The sequence below is a fragment of the Fundulus heteroclitus genome, unplaced genomic scaffold (genome assembly GCF_011125445.2).
Source record: "Fundulus heteroclitus isolate FHET01 unplaced genomic scaffold, MU-UCD_Fhet_4.1 scaffold_39, whole genome shotgun sequence".
Lineage (NCBI taxonomy): Eukaryota > Metazoa > Chordata > Actinopteri > Cyprinodontiformes > Fundulidae > Fundulus > Fundulus heteroclitus.
The window spans coordinates 1,257,487-1,283,316 of NW_023396803.1; the positions used below are offsets into that span (position 1 = coordinate 1,257,487).

The 25,830-nt window shown below is 41.3% G+C and overlaps 1 protein-coding gene and 1 long non-coding RNA gene across 3 annotated transcripts in view; one reads left to right on the forward strand and one right to left on the reverse strand.

Moving 5' to 3' along the window:
* Window positions 1–25,830, forward strand: part of tdrd12 (tudor domain containing 12) — a 277,622-nt gene that overhangs the window by 86,426 nt on the left and 165,366 nt on the right. For both annotated transcript variants that reach the window (XM_036130848.1, XM_036130849.1), the window contains 7 exons: window positions 7,831–7,891; window positions 8,532–8,639; window positions 19,248–19,433; window positions 19,507–19,660; window positions 19,763–19,890; window positions 21,032–21,223; window positions 24,570–24,698. In XM_036130848.1, coding sequence (XP_035986741.1) covers window positions 7,831–7,891; window positions 8,532–8,639; window positions 19,248–19,433; window positions 19,507–19,660; window positions 19,763–19,890; window positions 21,032–21,223; window positions 24,570–24,698 — 958 coding nt within the window. The remainder of the gene's footprint in view (window positions 1–7,830; window positions 7,892–8,531; window positions 8,640–19,247; window positions 19,434–19,506; window positions 19,661–19,762; window positions 19,891–21,031; window positions 21,224–24,569; window positions 24,699–25,830) is intronic.
* LOC110367455 lies at window positions 17,024–18,756 on the reverse strand. The gene is made up of 3 exons (XR_002427475.2): window positions 18,480–18,756; window positions 17,382–17,589; window positions 17,024–17,280 (listed from the first exon to the last, which is right to left on the reverse strand). It is a non-coding gene; the product is annotated as an uncharacterized LOC110367455 (long non-coding RNA).

Sequence of the window (25,830 nt, forward strand, 5' to 3'; positions counted from 1 at the left end):
GCCCCGGTGCTGCAGAGTGCCACCTCTGACTGACAGCCGTGCAGCCGCATGTGCTGGGGGCGGTCAGTGAGGTAGTCGATGGTCCAGTCAGCCAGATGTTTGTCCACCCCAGCGTCCTCCAGCTTCCCCCTCAGCAGCACCGGTCTGATGGTGTTGAAAGCGCTGGAGAAGTCAACGAACATGACTCTCACAGCGCTCCAGGTGGGTGAGCGCCCGATTCAGCAGGTAGATGATGGCATCCTCTACTCTGATGTTGGGCCGGTAGGCAAACTGCAGCGGGTCCAGGGTGGGGCTCACCACGGTGCGCAGGTGTGAAAGGATGAGGCGCTCCATGATCTTCATCAGGTGGGAGGTCAGGGTGACTGGTCTGAAGTGGGCTGGTTCCCTGGCGTGCGGTGTTTTGGGAACCGGTACCACACAGGAGGTCTTCAACAGGGTGGACACCACCCCCAGGCTGACCTCTCACCTGCATTGGTGTGATTTTGAGGGGGGAGGAAGGTAGGACCGAAGGTGTGGATGGGTTGGTCTTTGATAAGAATAGCGGTTGGGGGATGGTAGATCTCTGGAGGGCTTATGGTTCGAGACGTGTGGAGAGTTGACGGCAGGGAGGGGGCCAGTGTGGGGGGAGTCAAACCGGGTGAAGAATGTGTTCAACTCATCTGCAAACTTGGTGTCACCGTCTGCAGCCCTGCTGGTCCTCTGCCCAAAGCTGGAGATGTTCTTTAGACCACTCCACACATCCCTGACGTTCTGCGCCAGCTGCTCCTCCATCTTCTTCCCATAATCCTTTTTTGCCGCCCTGATCCTCCACTGGAGCTCCCGCTGAGCTCTACGCTGCTCCTCTCTGTCCCCTGAGTAGAAAGCCCTCTTCTTCTGTTTCAGGAGGACTTTCAGCTCAGGGGTCACCCAAAGGGGGTTGTTTGGAAAGCAACGTAGCCGTCGTGTAGGCACAATGCTCTCCACACAGAAGTTCATGTAGCCAGTGATGCATTCAGTCAGGCCGTTGATGTCATCACCATGAGAGCTTTGGAACGATCCCTCAGTCTCTCATTCGCCTCATCTGACCAAACTTTCACTGACTTCTTCTGCGCTATTGTTCTCCTCACCAGTGGAATGTAATGGGGGAGCAGGTAGACGAGGTTGTGGTCCGAGCATCCCAGTGGGGGGAGGTGGGTGGAGGTGTAGGCGTCTTTAACATTAGCATAAAAAAGGTCCAGCGTTTTATTGTCCCTTGTTGTAGATGTGACGTACTGGGTGAGCGTGTGGAGGGTGGAACGGAGGGAGCCATAGTTGAAATCCCCTGTGATCAGCATTAGAGCGCGGGGGTGCTGTGTTTGCAGACTGTTTACTGTGGCGTGGATCCGCTCACACGCGGCGGCGGCGTCCGCGGAGGGAGGGATGTAAACACAGAGCATGATCACGTGGCCAAACTCTCTCGGAAGGTAATAAGGTCTCAAACTCACTGCGAGAATTTCGACATCCGAGCAGCATATCTGCTGCTTCACGTGAACATGCGCCGCATTACACCATCTCTCATTCACAAACACCGCCAGCCCCCCTCCTCTCTTTTTTCCGCTCTCTACAAAAGTTCTGTCAGTGCGGATAAGTTTAAAGCCATTCTGTGAAATCACTGAGTCCGGGACAGATCCATATAACCACATCTCCGTGAAGCACATACTAGTGTCTCTGTACCTCCTTTGGAAACGGGTTAGTGCTGCGAGTTCCTCGGTCTTGTTTCGGAGAGATCTTACGTTTCCAAGTGCTCATAAGGTCCCGGCGCTCATAAGGTCCCAGCACTCATAGGTTCCTGCACTCCCTAGTTTTGAGTTGTTTCTGCGTTCCTTAGTTTCTGCGTGGTTCTAGCTTCCCCCTAGTTTCTGTGTGGTTCTAGCGTTCCTTAGTTTCTGCGTTGTCCTAGCGTCCCTTAGTTTCTGTGTGGTTATAGCGTTCCTTAGTTTCTGCGTCATCCTAGCGTCCCTTAGTTTCTGCGTGGTTCTAGCGTCCCCTAGTTTCTGTGTGGTTCTAGCTTCCTCTAGTTTATGTGTTGTTCTAGTGCTCCCTAGCTCCTGAGTTGTTCTGGAACCCTCCTGTTTCCCGGTGTGTTAAACGCTTTCTTTGCCCCCTGGCGTTTCCTTACGCCCTTTGTCCCCTAGCGTTTCCATACGCTTTCTAGTCCCCAGCGTTTCCATACGCTTCCTTTGTCTCCTGGCGTTTCCATACGCTTCCTTTGTCCCCTGGCGTTTCCATACGCCCATTGTTCTCCGGTGTTTCCTTACGCCCCAGCGTTTCCCTACGCCCTCCTTTGTTCCCTGGCGATTCCTAACGCCCTTTGGTTCCCCAATGTTCTCTAGGCTCTTTGGTTCCCCAGTGTTCTCTAGGCTCTTTGGTTCCCCAGCGTTCTCTAGGCTCTTTGGTTCCCCAGTGTTCGCTAGGCTCTTTGGTGCCCCAGTGTTCTCTAGGCTCTTTGGTGCCCCTGTGTTCTCTAGGCTCTTTGGTGCCCCAGTGTTCTCTAGGCTCTTTGGTGCCCCAGTGTTCTCTAGGCTCTTTGGTTCCCCAAACGTTTCCATACACTCTCTAGTTCCCCCAGCATTTCCATACGCTCTCTAGTTCCCCCAGCGTTTCCATACGCTCTTTGTTAGTCAGCGTTTCCATACGCTCTCTAGTTCCCCCACTCTCAAAAACCAGCTCTGTGTGTGTGTGCTGTGTCCGGGTTCATCCAAGACACATCATGACAATAGATAAGTGAAATAGTTTTCCCTTTTAATTTTTGATTTATAGGCATTAATAAAAATTTCCTTTAGGTTTATATTCTTGTCAGTAATTGGCCTAATTTTTACTTTAACAAAATTTCCTATTTGTAAATATCAACAAAAATCCTGTTTGTCCAAAGAATATTTAAAGAAGCAAGACTTTAACAAAATTTAAAAGGTTTAATACTGGAATAGCATTCTTACAGGAAACTCATCTTTCCAAAACGGAACATGCAAAACTATCTAGAATGGGTTTTGAATATCAATATTCATTTTTCTACTCAGTGGGTCATAGGAGTGGTGTCAATTTTAATATCAAATAAAATTACATTTGAAATTTCAATTCAATTCAATTTTATTTATATAGCGCCAGTTCATGAAACATGTCATCTCAAGGCACTTTACAAAGTCAAAATCAGTCAGATTATACAGATTGCGTCAAATTATACAGATTGGTCAAAAAACAAAATTCCTATATGAGGGAACCAGTTGATTGCATCAAAGTCTTGACAAGCAGCATTCCCTCCTGAAGAAGCGTAGAGCCACAGGGAGAGTCGTCTGCAATGTCCATGGCTTTGCAGCAATCCCTCATACTCAGCAAGCATGAAGCGGCAGTGGAAAGAAAAATTCCCCATTAACGGGAAGGAAAAACCTCCGGCAGAACCGGGCTCAGTATGAACGGTCATCTGCCTCGACCGACTGGGGGTTACAGAAGACAGAGCAGAGACACAACAAGAGAGACAAAAAAGCACAGAAGCACAGATTGATCCAGTAATCTGTTCTACATTAGATGGTAATAGCGAGTGATCTGTCTTCCCCTGGATGATGTCACAGCTAACAGAACGTCAGACCAGGTGTACCTACTATGAAGAAAAAAAAGAGAGAGAACAAAAAGTTAAAAGCTGGAATGACAACAGTCATTTCAATGTAATGTGATGCAAAACTGGAGAACAGTAGAAATCAGTAGAGTGAAAAAAATAGGCCCCGATGTCCTCCAGTAGCCTAAGCCTATAGCAGTATAACTATAGAGGTACCTCAGGGTAACATCAGCCACTCTAACTATAAGCTTTGTCAAAAAGGAAAGTTTTAAGATTAGTCTTAAAAGTATTATTATTAGTAATATTATTTGAAAAGAAAGATAAAGAACGTAGATATGTCTTGTCAAGGGGGAAGATGAGAGGATCATTAGTGACTCTGCTAAATTATGCCTTCGTTAGACAAATGTTTGATTTGATTATAGCAAAAAACTCAAGGCATTTTGATACTGGGGGGGGGGGGGGGTTTGATGTAAGGTTGAATTTGGAGCTTGACTCCTCTAACCCTAACCCCTAATCCGAGAGTAACTCAGTCAAATTTAATAAATAAAAAAATCAAATGGGCTCTAAATGATGTCAGGTTGATTGAGCTGTGGAGACAACTTAATCCGACAACAAAATACTATACTTTCTTCTCAAATCCACACTCCCTCTTCTCTATAATTGATTATTTTTAGTAAAGATCTCCACAGGGTGTCAGATTGCACAATAGGGAGCATGGACAGTCCAATATATTTAGACATTGATATGGATCACAAGAACACTTTGTGGAGATTAAATAATTATGTTCTGACCCAAAAAATGACTCAAATTACAGCAGATATTAAAGAGTACATAGAAATGAATGATGATGGAGAGATCAATCCCATAATACTTTGGGATGCCTGTAAAGCTGTCCTTAGAGGAAAAATAATTGGTTATTGCTCAAAACTGAAACATTCAGGACAGCACAAAATACTCAAATTGGAATCTGAACTGGAAATACTAGAACATGATTATAATGATTTGTTTCTGTTTACATTGTTCTTTCAGACAGCATTTTATAAGGGCCAAGGGATTGTATTTAAAATGATTGTGTTAAATGCCTGTACATTTCAAAGCACTGCTTACAGTATTTATTCTATTTATCTGTAATGTCTGGATACATTAAAATTATATCTTGGAATATAGAGGCATGTGGAGATCCAATTAAGAGGAGGAAGGTTCTTTCATATTTGAAAACAAAAAACAGACATGGCACGCATTCAGGAATCGCATGTAGCAGGGAAGGAAGAAGCACGGAAATTTAAGAGACTGGGTTGGTACAGTAGTACATAGCTCATATTCCAGTAAAAGAAACAGTGTCATGATTCTTAAAAATAAAAAGCTGTTGGGGAGGAACATTTCATCTTTGTAGAGGTTCTTATTATTATTAAGTAATTTCCCTCTGGGATTATTAAACTATCTCTGATTCTGATTCTTTGATATTAATGGGATTTGAATTGTACTGTGTAATATCCATGTCCCTAATTCAGAGGATCCAAATTGTTTTTAAATAGTCAATAGTTTCAGGATTTTTTTTCTCTTCAGATGAATGAGGCAGGGATGTAGCCTATCTCCATTGCTTTTCATGATATTTTGTAGAGCCGTTAGCCTTAAAAATATGTGCAGATTCAAAAATTAAGGGAGTGATGGCTGGTGTCAGAAACTCTATGCGGATGATATTTTGGCAGTGTTATCAGACCCGCTGCAGTCTCTGCTAGCCCTGATTAAATGTGTTGATTTTTACTCAAATATATCAGGTTATAAGATAAATTGGAGCAAGTCTGAGGGCATATGCCTCTCTTGCCTACATGCCAGTCTAGATATGTCACTGCTTTTATTTTTAAATAGTTGCCGTCAGTTATTAAATATTTAGGTATTCTTCTGAACCCTAATTTTGAAGAAATAATGCATTCAAATACGGAATCTCTTCTCCTAAAAATAAAAACAAATTTAGATAAGTGGGGGAAATTAAAACTTATGGGGGGGAATTAATTTGATTAAAGTGATTGTTGTTCCGCAATTCAATTATGTTTACTTTGATCCCTAAATTATTTGTCATTTGATTGGTAACAGTTTGAGTTATGATGGATTTCTGCATTTGTAACACATTTAAAAACTATAACCCACATTACGCACATTTTATTACAAAAACAAAACATGCGTAATTACTGCTGTCTTACCTCTACTTATAAATGAAGTCCATGCGGCGCTCTTTCTGAACAAAAATATTAGTCATTTTCTGGTAAAAGTTCTCTATCTTCTTCAGTTTTAAAAGTCTCTCAGTCTCAGTGGAGCTCACTGCCAGGAGGGAAAGCCTTCCTTGATCAGTCGTGTTCCGGCTGTATGTTTAGAGTCTTTTTAGTGCTTTACTTGTTTAACATAACTCGCTAATAATACATCCATAACTTGCTGTCACTCTACAGTTTTAGGATCACGAGCGGTGCCCCTTGAGCGCCCCCTGCCTAGAGGCCAAGGAACTGCCGGCCTTACCTACAACCAGTTCTTTGCCGGTTATGATCGCCCAGCAGCACGAAAACATGTTACCTGCACACAGTTTGATGACCAAAACACAATTCGTAATCCACATACATTAAATTGTGGAAAATCAGTTCATAACTGTTTGAACAATTGAATTTATGATCTAGAGACAGGAAGATGCATTCACAGAATGGAAGCCAGCGCAGTTAACATGGGATTGCGCAATCCCAGGGGAGGCCGCAGCGAGCGTGGCCTCCCCTCACCGGCTTCGCTATCAAGCGCCACCAAGGATTTACATGAAAAATAGCGAAAAGTTTGCGATTTTAAAGAGAACGGCAGAAAATTAGGAAATTAGATAAAAAAAAATTACTTTTATTACAAATGACTAAGGGAATCACAATTTATATTATGTTATCACCATTATATATTTTCTTTCTTTCCATGATGACAAGGCAATTTAATATCTGAACTGGAATGGACATCAATATATGAGGAACAGTGGGAAACTGCTAACTGCATGATATGGAGGAAATTCTGCTGGAAGTACGTGGTCAAATATTTCAAAACTCCAATCCAAGGAAAACATTTTACTAAATTAGCAACCTGTTGGAGGCAATGCAGAAGACAAGAAGCAAATTTCTTATGCATATTTCTCTTTGTTGCTTTCCATGATTCAATTAAATTTTATTTATATAGCTCCAATTTACAACACGTCATCTCAAGGCACTTAACAAAGTCAAATTCAATCAAAATATCCTGATTGGTCAATAAATTTCCTATCTAAGAAAACCGAGTAGATTCCATCAAGTCTTGACAAGCAGCATTCACTCATGACAAATCATATAGCCACAGTGGACAGTCGTCTGCATTGTTGATGGCTTTGCAGCAATCCCTCATACTGAGCATGCATGAAGTGACAGTGGAGAAAACTCCCCTTTAACAGGGAACCTTGAGCAGAATCAGGCTTAGTATGGACGTTCATCTGCCTCGACCAACTGGGGGTTAGAGAAGACAGAGCAGAGACACAGAAGCACACATTGATCCAAGAATCCTTTTTATGATGATGATGGAGAAGCTCTTACACAATGTAACAGCTTCATTGAGACCCCAGATCGCTAAACATGGATTTGGTTAAAAAGAATGGAGTTATCTGAAACATGTATTTTACTGTTATGTAAATCAGCATTAAAGCCTGCCAATAAACCTTTTTAGAACTCCAAGTTTGTTGTATAATCCAAAGCTTCTCTACCTGTTGACCTATCTTGTGGAGCACATTGCTTGATGGCTTTGTGTGGTTGACAAACATTTGGTCATTCCTGGCAAATGTTTGTACATGTTTTTGCCATTGTCACGCCTGGATTTCCTCTTTGTGGGACAATGATAGGTATTTCTGTTTTAGTGTAAAATGTTGCATTTGTGGTAAACAATTATTAATTAACCCAAATTAACCTAAAACATATAATGTCTTGAATACTGATTCTTTAGACTGGGGCTTATTTTCTCATGTTTATGTTCTGTCCTGAGCTGTGTTGAAACATATTTTCCAAGTTTATTATATATTAGTATCAGACCTTTATCATGGAACAAACATTCATCTGTAAACATATTCCCTGACAAGCTTCTCCTTGCCTCTACAAATTCTTTGCGCAAACTACTTATAAAGCATAATGATGCTTCATCTCTTTAGGTTTTTCTTACCGAGTATTAATGCCTTGTAAAGCTTTGAATTGTGATTGATTGCAATTTTCTTCTTTTTTCTGTAGCCTTTTAGCATGGTTGAATCCAGAGCCTTTTAACGCTGATTTAGACAATGGAGATAAAGTGGTAAGTTTTACTGGCTTTGCATATTTGAAACAAAATTCCTGGCAAAACTTTCCACCTAAAATTGTGATCACTCATTGAATACCTCAAGGAGCAAAGGTTTTACTTTGGAGCTGTACTCTATTGCTTTATTGCATGCCCTTCTATCCTGCAGTATCCTAGAGAGGGCTACTTTACAAAGACTCCCTGATAGGTGTTGAAACTTTTTTTTTTAAACTCAGCAAAGTCCAGTGGCCTCTGATTTAAGCATCTTTGCTGTGTAAACAGTATGTCCCAGTAGAGAAGGCAATATTGACCGAGAACTGAGTTTTGTTCTCTTTGCACTTAAGTGTTTTTACCATTTGTAACCCATTTAACTGCTGCATTTTATTCTGTTGCCAAGTACTAATGTGTGGAATCTGATGTTATCCCATCTCTTGGAAGATGTCTTTAGTTTAATGTTTGCTCTTTTTCTGCCAAATAAGTCTAATCCTAAGTATATTCAATACATTCAAGATAGTTGGGCTCTTAAGTGGTACACACTGGAATGAAACCAGTAGTCTAGATCTTTGCTGTTTCAACATTCCTGAGTATAAATGGAGACTGTGTCTCCCATTGAGCAAGCCCTTGTCTTTGTTGTTTTTTTTTATCCTTTTTTTTGTAGGCTGTATTTGGTGATCCCTGGTTGAAAGGAATTTTAGTGCATTCAGCCTTTTCAGTGGAACCATGCAACACCTTGGAAGATGCTCCCGTCACAGATTCCCTCCGTCAGGTAAATAGTATTGTGACCCGAGTTGACTTCTTAGACTGTTTTTATTTTAATTTAAGAATAGAAAATAGTTGAATATAGAAAAATGTAAAGTTTTTTATGTTATGAATTAGAATTTATCTTGACAAATTAACAATTAATGGAAAGTTTGGGATTGGAATTAATTAATTTTAATTCATGGAGTTTAAAAATCCCCAAAACTGACAGTATTGTCAATTTATTTTTGTCTTTTTCTTATTTTCTTTTTCTTTTCTCCATGACTCCATCAGCAATTACCAATCTAATCTGATCAAATGCAATTACGGTCTGCATTTTAGGAATAAATATCACACTGTTTAACTGGTGTACTGAAGAATTTTATTTAAAAATGTTTTCGAAGAGCACTATTTGTAGGGCTAGAAGTGCTTGACATGCAGTCACAGCCATATATTGCCAAAAAAGAATGCGAAGAAGTTGTACTGTATATAGTTTTTTTATCGCTACATTTATTTTTACCACAAAATATATTAAAAGTGTTTTAAGTCTATATATATCTCTCTCCTAATATCAGTATTGGCCCCATAAGTAAAACTGGGCCGGTAATGGTAATCAGTGTTTATTTCCATCTTGTTGCTGTTTCTAGATTTCTTCTGCAAGGGGGTTGACCATGTGGTATTTGTTGGGGCATGTGAAAGTAGTAATGCAGTGCAGGATTGTTGGGTGGTAATTATTTTTTTTCATGGTGTCAAAGTTAGGAAAAAAAGTATACAGCATTAAATTATTGTATATTATTTAAGGCTGCAACAACAAATCGATAAAATCGATATAAATTGCTAATTAAAAGCGTTGGCAACAAATTTCATCATCGATTCACTGTGTCGCGCGATTAATGCGTCACTCGCCATGTCGCGGAGCCATTAACCGCACCTGCAGAGCGTCGTCAACGCTGACTGGCTGCAGAGCAAGTTGAACGCATTGAGGCGGAGGCAGTATTTTCAAATTCTGATTTTTTTTATTTATGTATTTATTTTTTTTATCTATCTATTTATTTATTTTTTGTAGTAGTTGTTGTAGTAGTAGTAGTAGTAGATTCTCCTAAGGAAGTCACAGAGAACACGGCTCAAACTAAGTCCTCAAAGATAGGTAGCATAGGGAACAAAAGTAACATGTGAGATTTGAAATGGCATGGGAATGACACAGTGATGATACAGGAGCTGAAGCAACATGGAGTCATTGATGAGGGTGAAGGGAGCTCAACAGCAGGACAAGTCATTACTATATCACTCAGATTGATAAAAGGCAGACCCAAATTAAAACACAGAAAAACGAGAGATACACATCCCTAAAGGACACCCTGAAACATGTAAAACCCATAGAAGAAATAAAAGGTATTAAATATCAAACACCCTTTTTGACTCTCAAATGAAAAATTAGAGAAACTAAATCTTCTTTGAAGAAAAATATGTAGAAGGACAAATGTAGCATGTAGTATTTATGTAAAATGCAGCTTGTGCTGAAACAGTATGACATGGCCTGGTGGTTTATTTGATTGTCAGAAGTAGTGTTTTTGAACTGGTTGCATTGCTATGCCACTTTTTTCCCTCTAGGTGCACTAGAACAAGGGTGAGTTTCAATCAAACTGCATTTGACACCCCAGTTTTACAGCTTTACTTTTGTAGTGTTAAATCACTGTTCATATAGACATCATTGACTATTAAATGATTTACAATCTAGTCGGCATAAACTAAGCAATATTATTTATTACCTAATGTTATTGTAACAGAACACCTAAATAGCAACTTTTTTTGCGCTTATTTGCTCTCAGACCAGATGTTCTATTTTGGAAACAAGAAGTGGAAACAAAACTTTTTTGTCGAATTAATCGTAAAAATTTGCTTAGACGAGGCGGTGAGGTGGGGGGTGGAGAGACGTCAAGTTTTGCGCGGACCGACTCGCGAAGGGGGGGGGGGGGGTAAGAGACACAATTTTTGCGTGGACTGACTCGCGGAGCGGGGGGGTCGACGATAACTTCTAACGCGGGGTGGGGGGGCGTATCCATGTGTTTTTCCCTGCCATTCACTATATGCACGCGCGAAAGCAACAACAAAAAAACGCGTGTTAACGTCAAATAAACATGCAAGCATATCGAGTTAGTTTTTTTTTTTTGAATGTTGGCGAGGCGGTAGCCAAGATAGCGCTGCGGGAAACCCTGAAAATGGTCGACCGATTTATCGATATATTAAAATAATCGTTAGTTGCAACCCTAATATTGTTAAATTGGCTGTAACAGCAATATTAATATCTGATATCGACCGAATAGTCATATCACTTCATCCCTAATCTATGTACTTTTATTTGCCTGGATTTGTTTACAGTGTAGACTTGGATATGGTCCACTCAAATCTATTTTTCAGCAGCTCTGTTCACTTTGTAGTTGCTGATGACTATTGCTTAATACAGTATATGGCAACTACAGTCAGAAGGATATGTTGCTACAAGGTCTGACTAGTCTCTACTCTAAATTTCTCCATCGCTGCGATGGATTTCTGTCAATTGGAAAATGAGAGCAAAAAAAATAGATCCACCTGTTTAGGTGGGTCTTTGCAAAGCGGACATCTGCCAGTCTGACGGTGTTCCATCATTTTGACTTGTAATTGGAAGAAAATCTCAAACTGGCCACAGATGGCATGAATGAAGGTAGTGGTGGTCAAACGTTTTCTTTGGATATAAGCATACCAGAAACTGGAGCAGATCGAACATCTGAGAACAACTTCCTTTGGTGTGTGAATGGCTATCTCATCTGTCAGTGTTTATTACCCTGCTTCCAGTAACTTGGCTGATAAATGCCAGCAACCAACCAGTGATCTCCTTGTAAAATTGCTGTTACGTTTTTATTACGAGGAGTAATGTGTTAGTTCAGGCTAATTTAGCATGGAAGCGCTTTTTCTTGAAGAAGGGTCATTTATATCGACCGTTGACGGCCATACTGAGCCTGACCGTGTTAAGAATGCTGGTGAAGATTCTCAGTCATCCAGGTCATGGTCATTCCAAAAAAAGTAAAAAACAACGAAGTTTGAAGACGTTTCGCTTCCTATCCTGGAAGCTTTCTCAATTCAAAAAGTCTGGAGTAATGTGCAGCGTCAAGCTTTATAGTACTGCCCAACAAAGGCCTTGTAATGGCTTAGATAACATGCAAATTGAACCGAAACTGGTCCATGCCTCTGAAATGTGGAGTTGTTATTGGCCTGGTTTACAGGAGCAATGTTTTGATCACCCGTTTGGGGGTGAGAATTCAGGTGATGATTGGGCGGAATCAACCCTATAGCTGTATTGTACGTTTTTGAGAGTTGGAACCTAAGTCCTTCTCCTCTGTTTAAGGTTTTTTTTTTTTTTTTTAACCAGGAAAAGTCCCATTGAGATTAACAATCTCTTTTTCAAGGGAGTCCTGGCCAAGATAGCGGCAAAAGATTACATTACAATTTACATTACAGTTTACAATAACATCTATCTAAATTAGAATTTCATAAAACAGTTACAAACCATAGATCTCATTTCCAAACCTTTGAGCAATCGTTTAAAATGTCCAATCGGAATCAAATCCTTCAACTTCCAGTCTTTCTGAAGATTGTTCCATGCTGTGGGGGCAGAGTACTGAAAAGCTGTCTTTCCAGCTTCAGTACGGATACTAGGTACAGACAGAAGCAGAGACTCTTGAGAACGTAGAGAATACAGTCCAGCCGCTCTTGGTTGAATGAACTCACAGAGGTATGAGGGGAGCAGACGCAGAATACCCTTATAAATGATCATATACCAGTGAGTGAGTCTACGTGTCTCTAATGCTGGCCAGCCCACACGTATATAAAGTTCACAGTGGTGTGTGCGAGGCTTACAATTTGTGATAAATCGTAGAGAGGCATGGTAAATTGAGTCTAACATTTTTAAAACTTGATCTGGGGCATTAATATAGATTAGGTCACCATAGTCCAGAATGGGTAAAAACGTTGCAGCTACCAGTCTCTTCTTCGACTTAAAAGAGAAACAAAGCCTATTCCTGAAGAAGAAGCCAATTTTCAGTCTGAGTTTTTTAAGCAATTGTTCAACATGAGGTTTAAAATTTAGATTTTCATCAATTAAAATTCCTAAATATTTAAAAGATTGAACCCTTTCTATTTCTGACCCATGCAAAGTGATAAGAGGATAGCTATTTTGCAATTTTGTCTTTTTTCTTGAAAATAGCATCATTTTACTTTTATTTGAATTTAAAAGAAGATCTAATTTTAAAAGCCTGTACTGAACCAAATTAAAAGCAATCTGTAACGTAAAGACACACGCACTAGGGTTTTTTCCAAAACTGTAAAAAATCATGTCATCAGCATAAAAATGGTACTTAGTGTCTATAAGATCCTGACCAACATTGTTCACATAGATAGTAAATAGTAGAGGCCCCAAAACGGAGCCTTGGGGCACTCCTTTAGTTAGTGATAATGAATTAGAACAAATTTTATCTGATTTGACACATTGAGATCGATCAGTCAGATAATTACTGAACCATCCAACGGCTTGTTTAGAGAGTCCAATTTTGGTCAATCTCTCTTCAAGTAAATTGTGGTTGACAGTGTCGAACGCTTTTGATAAATCAATGAAAAGTGCAGCACAGTGTTGTTTTTTTTCTCTCTTAACTTAGATGGCTTCATTCACACCCCTTTCAAACAATGTGAACATTTTGGTCCTCAAAAGAGTGTCCTTTGTCCTTAAGGTGTAGGTGGACAGCAGAGTCTTGTCCTGAGGAGGTAGCTCTCCTGTGTTGAGCCATGCGTCTGTGGAGAGGTTGTTTGGTTTCTCCAATATAAAGATCAAAACATTCCTCAGTGCACTGAACTGCATACATCTCATCTTAGGTTTGGGAGTTTTGTTCTTGGGGTGCACCAGCCTCTGTCTGAGGTTCCTGTTTGGTTTGAAATGTACTGGGATTTTGTGTTTGGAGAAAATCTTGAGTTTTTCAGAGACTCCAATAACAAACAGCATTTCAAACCAAACAGGACTAAAGGACAAAGGATATCTTGGCATTCGAAATCAAGGCGTTCCAAGGCTAGCAGAGAGACATAGTCCCTCCAGCGTGTCCTGGGTCTCCTCCCGGTGGGACGTGCCCGGAACACCTCAGCAGGGAGGCATCCAGGAGGCATCCTAACCAGATGCCCGAGCCACCTCAACTGGCTCCTCTGGACGTGGAGGAGCAGCGGCTCTACTCTGAGTCCTCCCTGGATGACTGAGCTTCTCACCCTATCTCTAAGGGAGAGCCCAGACACACTACGGAGAAAACTCACCAAAACGGATCCCCTCAACACTTTGGCTGTGCCTAGAAATTCTGTCCATAAAAGTTATGAACGGAATCCGTGACAAAGGGCATCTTTGGCGGATTCAAACTCTCACTGGAAATGAGTCCGACTTACTGCCAGCAATGCGGACCAGACTCTGACATCAGTCATACAGAGACCTGACAACCCTTATTAAAAGGCCTGGTACTACATGCTCCCGGAGTACCCCCCAAGGGACACGGTCGAATGCCGTCTCCAGATCCACAAAGCACATGTAGACTGGTTGGGCAAACTCCCATGCAGGGAAAATGAAAGAGCTGATGTTCAACTTGCGCAGACTCACCTAACCTCACAGGTGAACATCCAGGGAACTGATGTGGAGATAGTGGACTCTTATAAGTACCTGGGTGTTAACCTGAACAGTAAACTACAGTCATGGCCAAAAGTATTGAGAATGATTAAAATGTTAATATTTACAAAGTCTACTGCTTCAGTTTTTATAACGGCAATTTGCATATACTCCAGAATGTTATAAAGAGTGATCAGCGTAACAGCAATTAATTGCAAAGTCAATATTTGCCTAGAAAATGAACTTTATCCCCCAAAACACATTTCAATGTCATTGCAGCCCTGCCTTAAAAGGACCAGCTAACATGGTTTCAGTGATTGCTCCATTAACACAGGTGTAAGTGGTGATGAGGACAGGGCTGGAGATCAATCTGTCATGATTAAGTAAGAATGACACCACTGGACACTTTAAAAAGAGGCTGGTGCTTGGCATCATTGTTTCTCTTCTGTGAACCATTGTTATCTCTAAAGAAACACGTGCAGTCATCATTGCACTGCACAAAAATTGTCTAACAGGAAAGAATAGCAGCTAGAAAGATTGCACCTGTCAACAATCTATCGCATCATCAAGAACTTCAAGGAGAGAGGTTCCATTGTTGCCAAAAAGGCTCCAGGGCGCCCAAGAAAGACCAGCAAGAGCCAGGACCGTCTCTTAAAAGTGTTTCAGCTGCGGGATCGGGCTACCAGCAGTGCAGAACTTGCTCAGGAATGGCAGCAGGCAGGTGTGAGTGCATCTGCACGCACTGTGAGGCGGAGACTCTTGGAGCACGGCCTGGTCTCAAGGAGGGCAGCAAAGAAGCCACTTCTCTCCAGGGAAAACATCAGGGACAGACGGATATTGTGCAAAAGGTACAGGGAGTGGACTGCTGAGGACTGGGGTAAAGTCATTTTCTCTGATGAATCCCCTTTCTGATTGTTTGGGACATCTGGAAAACAGCTTGTTCGGAGAAGACGAGGTGAGCGCTACCACCAGTCTTGTCTCATGCCAACTGTAAAGCATCCTGAAACCATTCATGTGTGGGGTTGCTTCTCAGCCAAGGGAGTCGGCTCTCTCACAGTCTTACCTAAAAACACAGCCATGAATAAAGAATGGTACCAGAATGTCCTCCGAGAGCAACTTCTCCCAACCGTCCAAGAGCAATTTGGTGATGAACAATGCCTTTTCCAGCATGATAGAGCACCTTGCCATAAAGCAAAGGTGATATCTAACTGGCTCAGGGAACAAAAGATGTTGGGTCCATGGCCTGGAAACTCCCCTGATCTTAATCCCATTGAAAACCTGTGGTCAATCAAGAGACTGGTGGAAAAACGAAAACCTAGGAATTCTGACAAAAAGCAAGCATTGATTGTGCAAGAATGGACAGCTATCAGTCAGGATTTGGTCCAGAAGTTGATTGAGAGCATGCCAGGGAGAATTGCAGAGGTCCCGAAGAAGAGGGGTCAACACTGCAAATATTGACTTGGTGCATTAACTCATTCTGTCATTAAAAGCTTTTGTTACTCATAATATGATTGCAATTGTATTTCTGTACGTATGTGATGACATCTGACATACACACATGAAAACCAGAGGGCAGCAGATCATGTGAAAATATAATATTTGTGTCATTCTCAATATTTTTGGCCATGACTGTAGACCTCCTGAGGAGACAGGTGTTTTGGAGTGCAAGGAACGCTGCTGATTATTTGAGCACATATTGTCGCTGAACCTAGACCTGACCAACTGCATCAACTCCAGATCATAGAACTGCCCCTACTGTCTTGTACAGTAGGCACTATGCATAATGGGTGCATCACTTCACCTGCCTCTCTGCTTACAATGATGTGGCCAACAATTTAGAACTGGGCAAATCTGGACTCATCAAATCATATGATCTTCTGTTGCTCCAGAGCCCAATCATCATGCTCCCTAGCAAATTTAAGCCTTTTTTTCTGGTTAGCCTCCCTGATTAGTGTTTTTTTCTTAAGGCTACACAGCTGTTCAGTCATAATCCCTTGAGTTCCCTTCGCATTGTGCGTGTGGAAATGCTCTAACTTTCACTATTAAACATAGCCCGGAGTTCTAATGTTTTTTTTTCTTAGATTTGATTTGACCAAACGTTTACGTGATCAGCATCACAATCATTTTTTTCTTTCCCGCCACAATCGGCCCCCACTATACTTAAAGTTTTTAATAATGTGTTGGACAGCTTTTAACCCATTTTTTGTAGTTTCTGGAATCTCCTTAAATGTTTTCTATGCTTGTTGCATGCCAGTGATTTGACCCTTCTGTAACAGATTGACATCTTTTCCAAGACCATGGGATGTGTCGTTTGACATGATTAAGAAATGAGAAGAAACTCATTGCACCAGTTGTTGCCAGCTGAAACATAATTGCCCATGCAGTAATTATCCAATGGGAGGCTCGTACCTATTTGCTTAGTTAAATCCAGGTGGTGACTTTTTTTTTTTTTGGCCAAGCAGTTTATGTTTTATTGCATAGTTTGTATTTGTAGGACTCTTCATGTAGTGAAAGAGTTACAGACAGCTTGCCCAGCTGTTTTAGTTCCTTTATAACACATATGTCAAAGTCAAGGCCCGAATGAATTATCTACGGCCCCCTGGATGATATTTAATTACTATTAGAACCAGCCCACAGGGCACAGCCGCCCGCTGGCATTTTGCACGTGTGACCAATATGGCCCCACACTCCGTCTTTGACACAAGGGGCAAGCAAGCAACTCAAAAACCCAAACAGTAAAACAATCAAGCCCAAGATGTTTTATTACAACAAAAGCCACTGTAATAGTGGCATGATAAAACAGTCCCTTTCCCTTTTTTTAAAAGTCCAAGATTCAATAATTGTCCTTTAAAAGTCACCATTTATCATTCGCTTACTATGCTCCTTCTGGTGGAGGCAATCCGTCTACAGCGCACACTGTTGCTGATCAACAGCTGATTCTGCGGCACTCCAGCACTGTTCCACTCTTCGGCGTGCCACGCCGCTTTTCAGACCGATCCAGCTAAAAGAAAGAAGCAGGAAAACTTCAGCATCCCCGTACCAACACTCGGTCGGAATACGCATTTCCTGCTGATACTCTGATCGAGACGAAGCGCTATTTACAGGTGCGGGCAGAGGGGCAGACCTCGCGGTATTCTGTGTCTGGCGTGCGGATCCCACCTGCCCTTCGCTCGGCAGCGTGTCTGTCTCTGTCACCTGCAGGATCAGCTCCCCTGTCCTTCCATCCAGGCTCATTTTTTTTTGGTGTCAATCAGCCTCTGCTGACACCTGCACGCAGCAGTTGTGGAGCACAATCAGTGGGCTCCGCCTCCTTAGAACACCGATTTCAGCCCGGTGTGTTGGATTGTTAAAGGGAGAAAAAAAATCCAAACATGAAAAGCACAAAAACGTTTCATCCCCGACACAATTGCCCCAGTTGCACATCCAAGCTGCTGGGACGCTCTCTATGTTTGGCAGCACATACCTGTGTGAACAACCTTTCTCTTTAATGAAGTTAAACAAAACATCACACAGGAGCCGTCTTACTGATAATCACCTTCACTCAATCCTGAGGATTTCCTCAGCTCACAGTCTAACCCTGAACATTGATATACTGTACAAAAGATGAGACACCACCAAGTATTAGGCTCTGCCTCAGACAAGTGAGCACAGAGCAGTAACGTATGTTTTAGTTTTTAATCAGTTAAATTTTTACATTTCTTTCAACAAGACAGGATTTTTCTTTGAATTAATTGCCATAGATTTTATTGTCTTTATTCATATTTATTTTTCAGTTAAGTGGACTCACGGAAAATTGCAGATTAGAGCCATAAAACAACTGATTTGATTCTTTTTTTCTTATTTTACGATTTGAAAGCAGTGTTGGGTAGAATCATGGAGCAGCACAATAATGCATTTTCAGTTTATGATGCATGCACTTTTATTTATGTATTTTTCTTGATATTAAGAAACATTTTTGTCATGTTCTGTTCTGGTTTATGTTTATTATTTGATTAAGTAGCTCTTTCCAGCCTCTGGGTTTATTTCTGTTTTGGATTCTAGTTTAGCCTCTTTTTTGTGTTAGTCAGCCCTGTTTTAGCTCTGATTTAGTTCTGTGCTTGGTTTGTTCGGTTTTATCTGAGGTCTTAGGTTTATTTTCTAGTGTCCTATCTGCTCCCTTAATCACTCCCACCTGTCCTTGATTAGTTTCCTTCCACTTACCTGTCTGTCCGCCTATTTAAGCCTGCTTTAGTTCTCTGCTCCCCGTCGGTTTGTTTCATGTCATCCATTCATTTGTTGCCTCAGTCTGGTCCCTTTTGGTAAGAACCCTCAGCACCTTGATCCTGTCTATTTTTAACCTGTCCTGTCTGTTCTGCCCAGTTCTGTTTGCTGCCAGTTTGTTGTCCGGATGTCTGCCTTACGATCTGTTGGATTCTGTTCACCCATCTGTTTCCCTCCATAAAATGCATGGAGACCGTGTCTGGCTGAATACCGGGTTCATCCCCACTCAGATCATTACAATTTTGTTTTTAAAAACAATTAAATTTTTTGCTGTTTGCCTGTTGAAAATGTTTCCCTTGAGGTTACTGACAGAGCCATAACAAAATATTGCTTTATTCTTTTATTGTACAGAACATGCAATTTTTTTTTTCGTTTTGAAGGAAGTTTGTTTTGTCTGTTAAAAATTGTTTCACTTCAAATTACTGACAGATCCATTAGAAAATGTTGCTTTACTAATTTAATTATTAAATAATATACAGTGTTAGTTCTTGGTTCAGTAGGTTATGTGTAATTATTTCAATATGTTTTAATAAACGTTGAACCAGTCCGGCCCTCGGCTTGTAGCAAATTTGTTTTTTTGGCCTTCGGTGTATTTGACTTTGACATCCCTGCTTTATAACAAATGTTTTAAAAAGATCTGAGGAAATTCTAAACAATTGTTTCCTCTAAAGTATTTAAATTTGGTGCAATTATCTGGTTGGTCTGCAGGTCTTGCATCGGAAAAACTACAGCACTCTTTCCCCAGATGACCGCTACAGTTGGCCAGCTGTGGCCCGTGGATGCAACACTTTAATTATTTCCCACAATGCGGACCAGCCACTCGGCTACCTTATTCCCTTCCTCACCCACATCCTTCTAAATTCCATCCTCTTATCCCACCTTTCCAGTTCTGGAGTGAGTAAAAATTGTCTAAAATGCAAAAACACTGTAATTTGTTTCTGCTTTCTAAAGATGTGTTTGCATGCAGCCAATAGCAGTGCTGCTGTGTCCAGGCTGGCAGAAGGCTCAGGCGGTGTGCGATCTGCTAGAAGAAAGCAAGGTTTCTCAAAAACTACACCCAGTTATTGTCCTGGTGGGCATTGGCAAGGATGAAGCCAAGGCTGTAAAAATCCCCAAAAATTGTAAGCAGAGCAGAATTCAGATCTGTATTTTCCTAATAGGCATTATCTAAATATGTTTTACTTTTTAGATCTAAATTATAACAGTTTTTTTCTTTACAACAGGCCGGCTGTTGGTGACCACCCCTTTCACTTTAGTTCGTCTGCTGTCTTGTCACTGTTTTCTTTTCTTACGGCTGTGTCATCTGGTGCTAGATGAAGCTGACAAGCTTTTCACTCATGCACCTGATCAGGTAACAGCTCATTTTTCCCCAATGAAATAAAACCTGCTACATTGGATATCAAAAAAACGGCAGCAAAGCAACACTTTTAGGAGTGCATATGCTACTTACTAGATGTCGTAGTCAGTGGTGTCTGTGGCATGATAAGTTAAGTGGGGCACAAAAACTCAACACCTATTAGCAGCAACACATTTTTTTGTGACACATACAGCCTGACTTTGATAAATTTAAAATGAAACAGATAAATTGACATAAACCAACACACTAGAAATGCCATTTTATATAAGCTAAATGTAATTTAAATTTTAGATATGAAATTACTAATAAAGGCTCAGTAATAATGTTAATTTATTGAACAGAAAAGATTCACATCAGTCCTTCAATGATCCGGCAAGGACAACCTCCACTAGATGGTCACACACTTTCCAGCAGAACGTAAACGTAATGTGTGCATTTCCAGTATTTTATTTTTTGGACGATCCGAGCTAGGGGCCAGAGGATTTGTGGCCCACGGCTGTGTACTGAAAGCGTGTAGGGCACCGCAATTTCAGATGTTCATTATTTAAACAATCGTTGGTGTGCCAGCCCCAATGTCAAAGCACCTCAAGAGGATTTAGCCTACTGAGCTTGTCAGTTTTCTGGCATTCTTAGATATGTAGACACAAATGTTAATAACAGAATTTTATTGGTAAGGGAATTTGTCTTTTTACAACATTGTTCTATAAAGAACAGTCCTGTCCCACTGATTATTGTGAACACAGAGCTCCACAGCGACATCTGGTGGGGCCAGGTCCCACTGGCCCCAAATGCAGAGACGCCACAGGTCGTTTTCAAGGTCATTGTAAGGCAAAATCCGTTAAAATTCAGCACCTAAACCAGAGGGGCTGTAAATGGCAGTTGTAGACTGCTGTAGCATAGTAATTTTGTTGTTTAGTAGCTGTAATCACATGAGCATCCCTGAACCACATGCACATACATTGCATATTTTGGGTTATTGCCTTTGCTCTTTACCCAGCAAACCAATTTGTTGATTTGCGGCATTGCAAAACAATGATCTTTGTCAACCATATCTGATGCAGAAAAGAAAAGGTACATACATTTCTTACACTTTACATTTTCTATGTAGGCATAAATGTTGATGTTTTTTTTCCAGATGGCAAGCATCCTACAACATTTTCAGAAGGTGACTTCCAGTGAAGAGAAAGGATCCTGTCCTCGGCAGCTGGTTGCTTCCGCCAAAAGATGGACCAGTCCCATGGAGAATCTAATCTGTTGTCATATGCCAAATCCCTACATTGTCATAAGTGTCCCTGAGGAAGCTGCACTCTATGGTAACATTCAGCAGGTTAGTCATATTTAATGTGGACAATCTAGCCACACAGTGTCCTGTGTTCTATTTTGGGCTGGTCCAGCGCCCGGATAAATTGGGTCAGGAATAGCATCCAGTGTAAAACCTTTGCCAAATATACCATGCGAGTCAGTAACATGATCTCTAAGCGGGATTGGTAGAGGCCACAAAAGGAAAATTGGGCTACTGATGGTCAGAGAAGTAGAAGAGGAGGACAATGAGTCCCTAGGACTGAGAGTAGGGACATTGAATGTTGAGACTTTGACAGGAAAAGCTAGAGAGTTGGCTGACACACTTCTAGAAACAGTTCACCATTACTTCTGTAAACAGTGCACTGCTGTGTGATGTCTCTTGTAAGTTCGTGCATGTGGGTTGCTTTGGGACTGAACGGCCACTTCACAAAAAGTCAGATTTCAGCAAAAAATGGGAGTTGAGCATCAAGACCTGCAGTGTGAACGTAGCCTTGGATATTTTTAAGCAGTAACCCGCCTGGATAAATATCTGGATCACACATCTAATGATAAAATAAGGTAGAGCTCATCTGAACGCTGTCTGCTTTGAAACTGTGTGTGTGTGTGTGTGTGTGTGTGTGAGAGAGAGAGAGAGAGAGAGAGAGAGACTCCTGAAGCAAACAGCTGCCTTGCCCGGTGGTTTCAGACACAGTTAAAATTTAAAGCTTTATATTAGATCTTTTGCCTCAACCATGGCGGGGAGAGGAGAACACATTAAGAGTTTCAAAGTTTCTTAACCACAGTGATATTATTTTTTTATCCGTTCGATTAAGTGCTTGCTATCAGGCTATGGGGTGGTCTGCCCACAGAAAGTGTCCTTTTTTCATTTTTTTTACCCTTAAGCTGTGATTTATGGCTTGAAAATAATAAATATCTAATTTGGTTTGACCGGCTTTATTCATAGTGGTCCCTAATATTAATGTGTCGCTCTTCAGTTTTACTGGATCTCAGAGAAAAACCTTCTCATTTTTCCTCACCCTGAAAAAGGGCGTTCACTCAAAACTCTTCTCGAGCTTGCTCGCGTCGATCCTGGTCTTCAGCAGAGCCGGAGAAACCCGGGCTGGCCCTGGAAAAAGAAAAACAGCTCCTGAAACAGTTAAAAGTGATTGAAGCTGTATGGTTGTGCGGCCTTTACGACCCAGTTGAACTGGGCCTTTGGTAGTGGAAAACAAATTACAGAAGAGTATCCAGAGAAAGAAGTCCACTACGAATGAGTGGGATACTGAGGACTGAAGAGTCTCCAAGAGTAAATGGAGAGTAGAGTAGGTTTTTGCAAGACCTTAGGTAAAAAATAGGGCTGTCAAAATAACTCGTTAATTTCGATTAATTAATAAAAATAAATAAATAATGGATTAAAAAAAATAACGCAAATTAATCAATGTCGTATAGGGTAGTTCACTGCTATTGTTTTCATCCGGGTTTTTCGCGCCTGCGCGCTGGACTGGAAGGCAGAAGGCGAGCACAGTGGCAAACGACGAGTTCTCGACGTATTTTTCTTCATTAGATAATGTATCACAAGATCGTTTTAAGAGTAAGTTGATGGTATCAGATTGCCAGATACCATCCAGATAGCGAGTCTGTGAATGCTGGCCAAACGATTTAGTCCGGCCCGGTGGCCAAATGCATTATCATTATTCAACGGCTGTAATCTCCTCGCTACATCGACCGATCTGCACTAGATTTTTTGTGAGTCGTGGGTGAGCGCTGCCCAACGCATTGGTGTTTATCGTCCGGTGGACGGGCCGGAAAAATGCGTGACAGCTTCTGCGGTGGCTGGCGGCCGGCTGTGCGCGAAGGCGCTTCGCTGCAGGGCCGATCAACGCCGCTTGCGGCTTTAATTATTTAAGCAGAACAATGACCAGTGCAAAATTAAGTTGTATTTACCGGAGATGAAGTGTAGACTGCAAATTCTGTCGGGGTATGATGGCTCCCACAGTCGATTGGGATTTGTCTGCCTGGGTCCTGTTTCATTGAAAATATCCATTTCTTTCGTCTTTCTTCGTCCTTCGGTAAACGAAAGAAACGTACATCCAACGATTTGGGATGCCTCTATGTGCAAGCGGGAGCACAACAAGTTGTAGGCATTGTTTACGTTTCAAAAATAACCTGACTAAAAGCACGCTTTAAAGGCATACTATGCAACATTTTTCAGTTAATTAATGTGTTCCATACCGTTTTGGATGATTAAATGAGTCATTTCAGGTCGAACAAAGGTTTTCTCGGCCGCCCTGGTGGTCTGTGGGGGAAATACCGTACTTGCAATTGCAAGAGCCCTCGGCCTGCACCCACAGGCTCAGAAGTCTCGTGCAAGACCACGAGAGTCGGTCTTGCTTTACGGCAAGAACTCCATGTGTTTTTGCCCTGCCATTCACTATATGCATGCGCGAAAGCAACAACAAAGAACCGCGTGTTAACGTCAAATAAACATGCAAGCATATTGAGTTTTTTTATTATTATTATTATTTTTATTTTTTTTATTTTTTTATTTTTTTAATGTTGGCGGTGGCGGCCGCCTCGCCAAGATAGCGCTGCGGGAAACCCTGATGTTCATACTTTCACTGTGTTAGTCACTGTTTGTACTGCCGTTTTTTAGACTTTTCGTTGCGTTCGCCTGTCTGCTAAGCTCAAAACAACCGCGCCTGGCTTGACGGAGAAACCAGAACAGCTGAGCATCTTTACGACAGTGCACTTTTACTTTCGCCCTCTGGGGGGAGCCTCGCTGGAAAATCAACCCCGGTTGCATAGTATACCTTTAATTCACCAGTTTTGTCACGGTGTTTGGCAAGAACAGTCCTGCTTTTGCCTACCCGCGTAACCCGGAAGTAGCGCTGACGTCACTTTACTGTTGTAAACTGTTGATATTGAGGGGAGTGTTCATTTATTTTCATTGTGTCCCCTACGTTACTGTGTTCCACATATGCCACAACGACACATGTTAAAACGTCTGAAGGCATGAAATGTGAATAAAAGTTTTTGAACTTTAATGTATCTAATGCTGATTATTCATTGAATCATTTGAATTTAAATATTTAAAATACTTTCACAGCAAAAAATTATATGCAATTAATTTAGAATAATTACAGAGTATGTCATTAATTAGATTATTTTTTTAATTGATAGCCCTAGTAAAAAAGTGATGTTCATTATGCTAGACATTATATTATCCTTCTAATAAACTAAATTGCAATGAGTAACTGCTGAGGGTCAATAAATATATGTAAACCCATGGAACCATGGTTGTTGTGTTTCAAGTTAATGATAATGAGAAATATGTAGTCTAAACATGTGCATCAAAACCTGCTTCTCTGTTTCATTGTTTTTTTTTGGTACAGGTTATCTTAATGACTCTTGAGAGCAACAAGATATCTGTATTGCTGGGAGCATTGGATTTCAGTCCTGATGTTTGCCAGAAGACACTGATTGTAGCAAACTCTTCTCAGGAAGTTGAAGATGTGTTTAAGGTAACAATGGTTTTATTTTTTCACCCCACTCTTCCTCTGAGAACTATATGAAGTTATTTGAATTACTTCTGTTGCTGCTTTTTATACAGCTGTCAGTGATTAAGCTGTGGGGTGAATTGAAACACGTGCTATGGTATTTAACATCTGATCCATGGTGGCGCAAGGGGGCACTATAGCTCCCACTGGAAAAGTCATAGCACCTTCATGAAAATATTAGCTTATTATTTTCTTTTTCATGTAATTCATCTAATGATCTCAGCTATAATGTTGTCCTAGCTCCAGAAGGGCTCACAAAGACCTGAACTGGATGATAAAAGCAGCTCTGAACAGTCCTTCACTACACACACAAAAAAAGAAAAGAAATGGAGGTCGGACTCCACAAGCAAGCTTTAGCGCATCTAACGGGGATCCTGATGCTGCACAGATGGCTGTTTCTGTCCATTTTGCCTTAAATAAAATCTCAGAAAGCCTTGCTGCCACTCAGAGTGGGATTGCATTTTTTTGTAATACCGGCATCTGACCAGTAGACATCACCTAATGAAAAGGCCAGCTGCTGGGCTGACAGCATCCTCTGGCCTAGCTATGAAGCAGACCTACTTTGAGGACGTAACTGTCTTGCAAGATGGTCATGTCTCCGGTGAACAGGAGAAGCTCTTCAGTCATTCTTGTGCTTATAACAGGGGTTAAAGTTCTCTGGCGCTGCGACGAAAAAGTTCCATCTAGACCTCTTATTCAAGGTTTTAAACAGACGCTACGCTCAACCAATGAAACCTGGCAGAGCCGGGACATTAGCCAATCAGAGTAGGGCGGGTCTTTGCAAAGCGGACATCTGCCAGACTGAGCTTCATCTGTGTTCAATCATTTTAACTGTTGGAAGAGCATCTCAAACTGACCACAGATGGCATGAAAAGTGGTGGTGGTCAAAGGTTTTCTTTGGATTTATGCAAACCAGCAAGTCAGAAAGTTCAGTGGAATGAACAGCTGACAACAACTTCCCTCTGTAAGTGTGTCTGTCGCTGCTCTTGCAGTTAATTGAGTTATTTCCAACTGTGGCCATTAGGGCTGCACAATTAATCGCATTTTCAATATAATTGCGATTTACAAAAACGCAATTTCCAAATCGCAGAGGTCT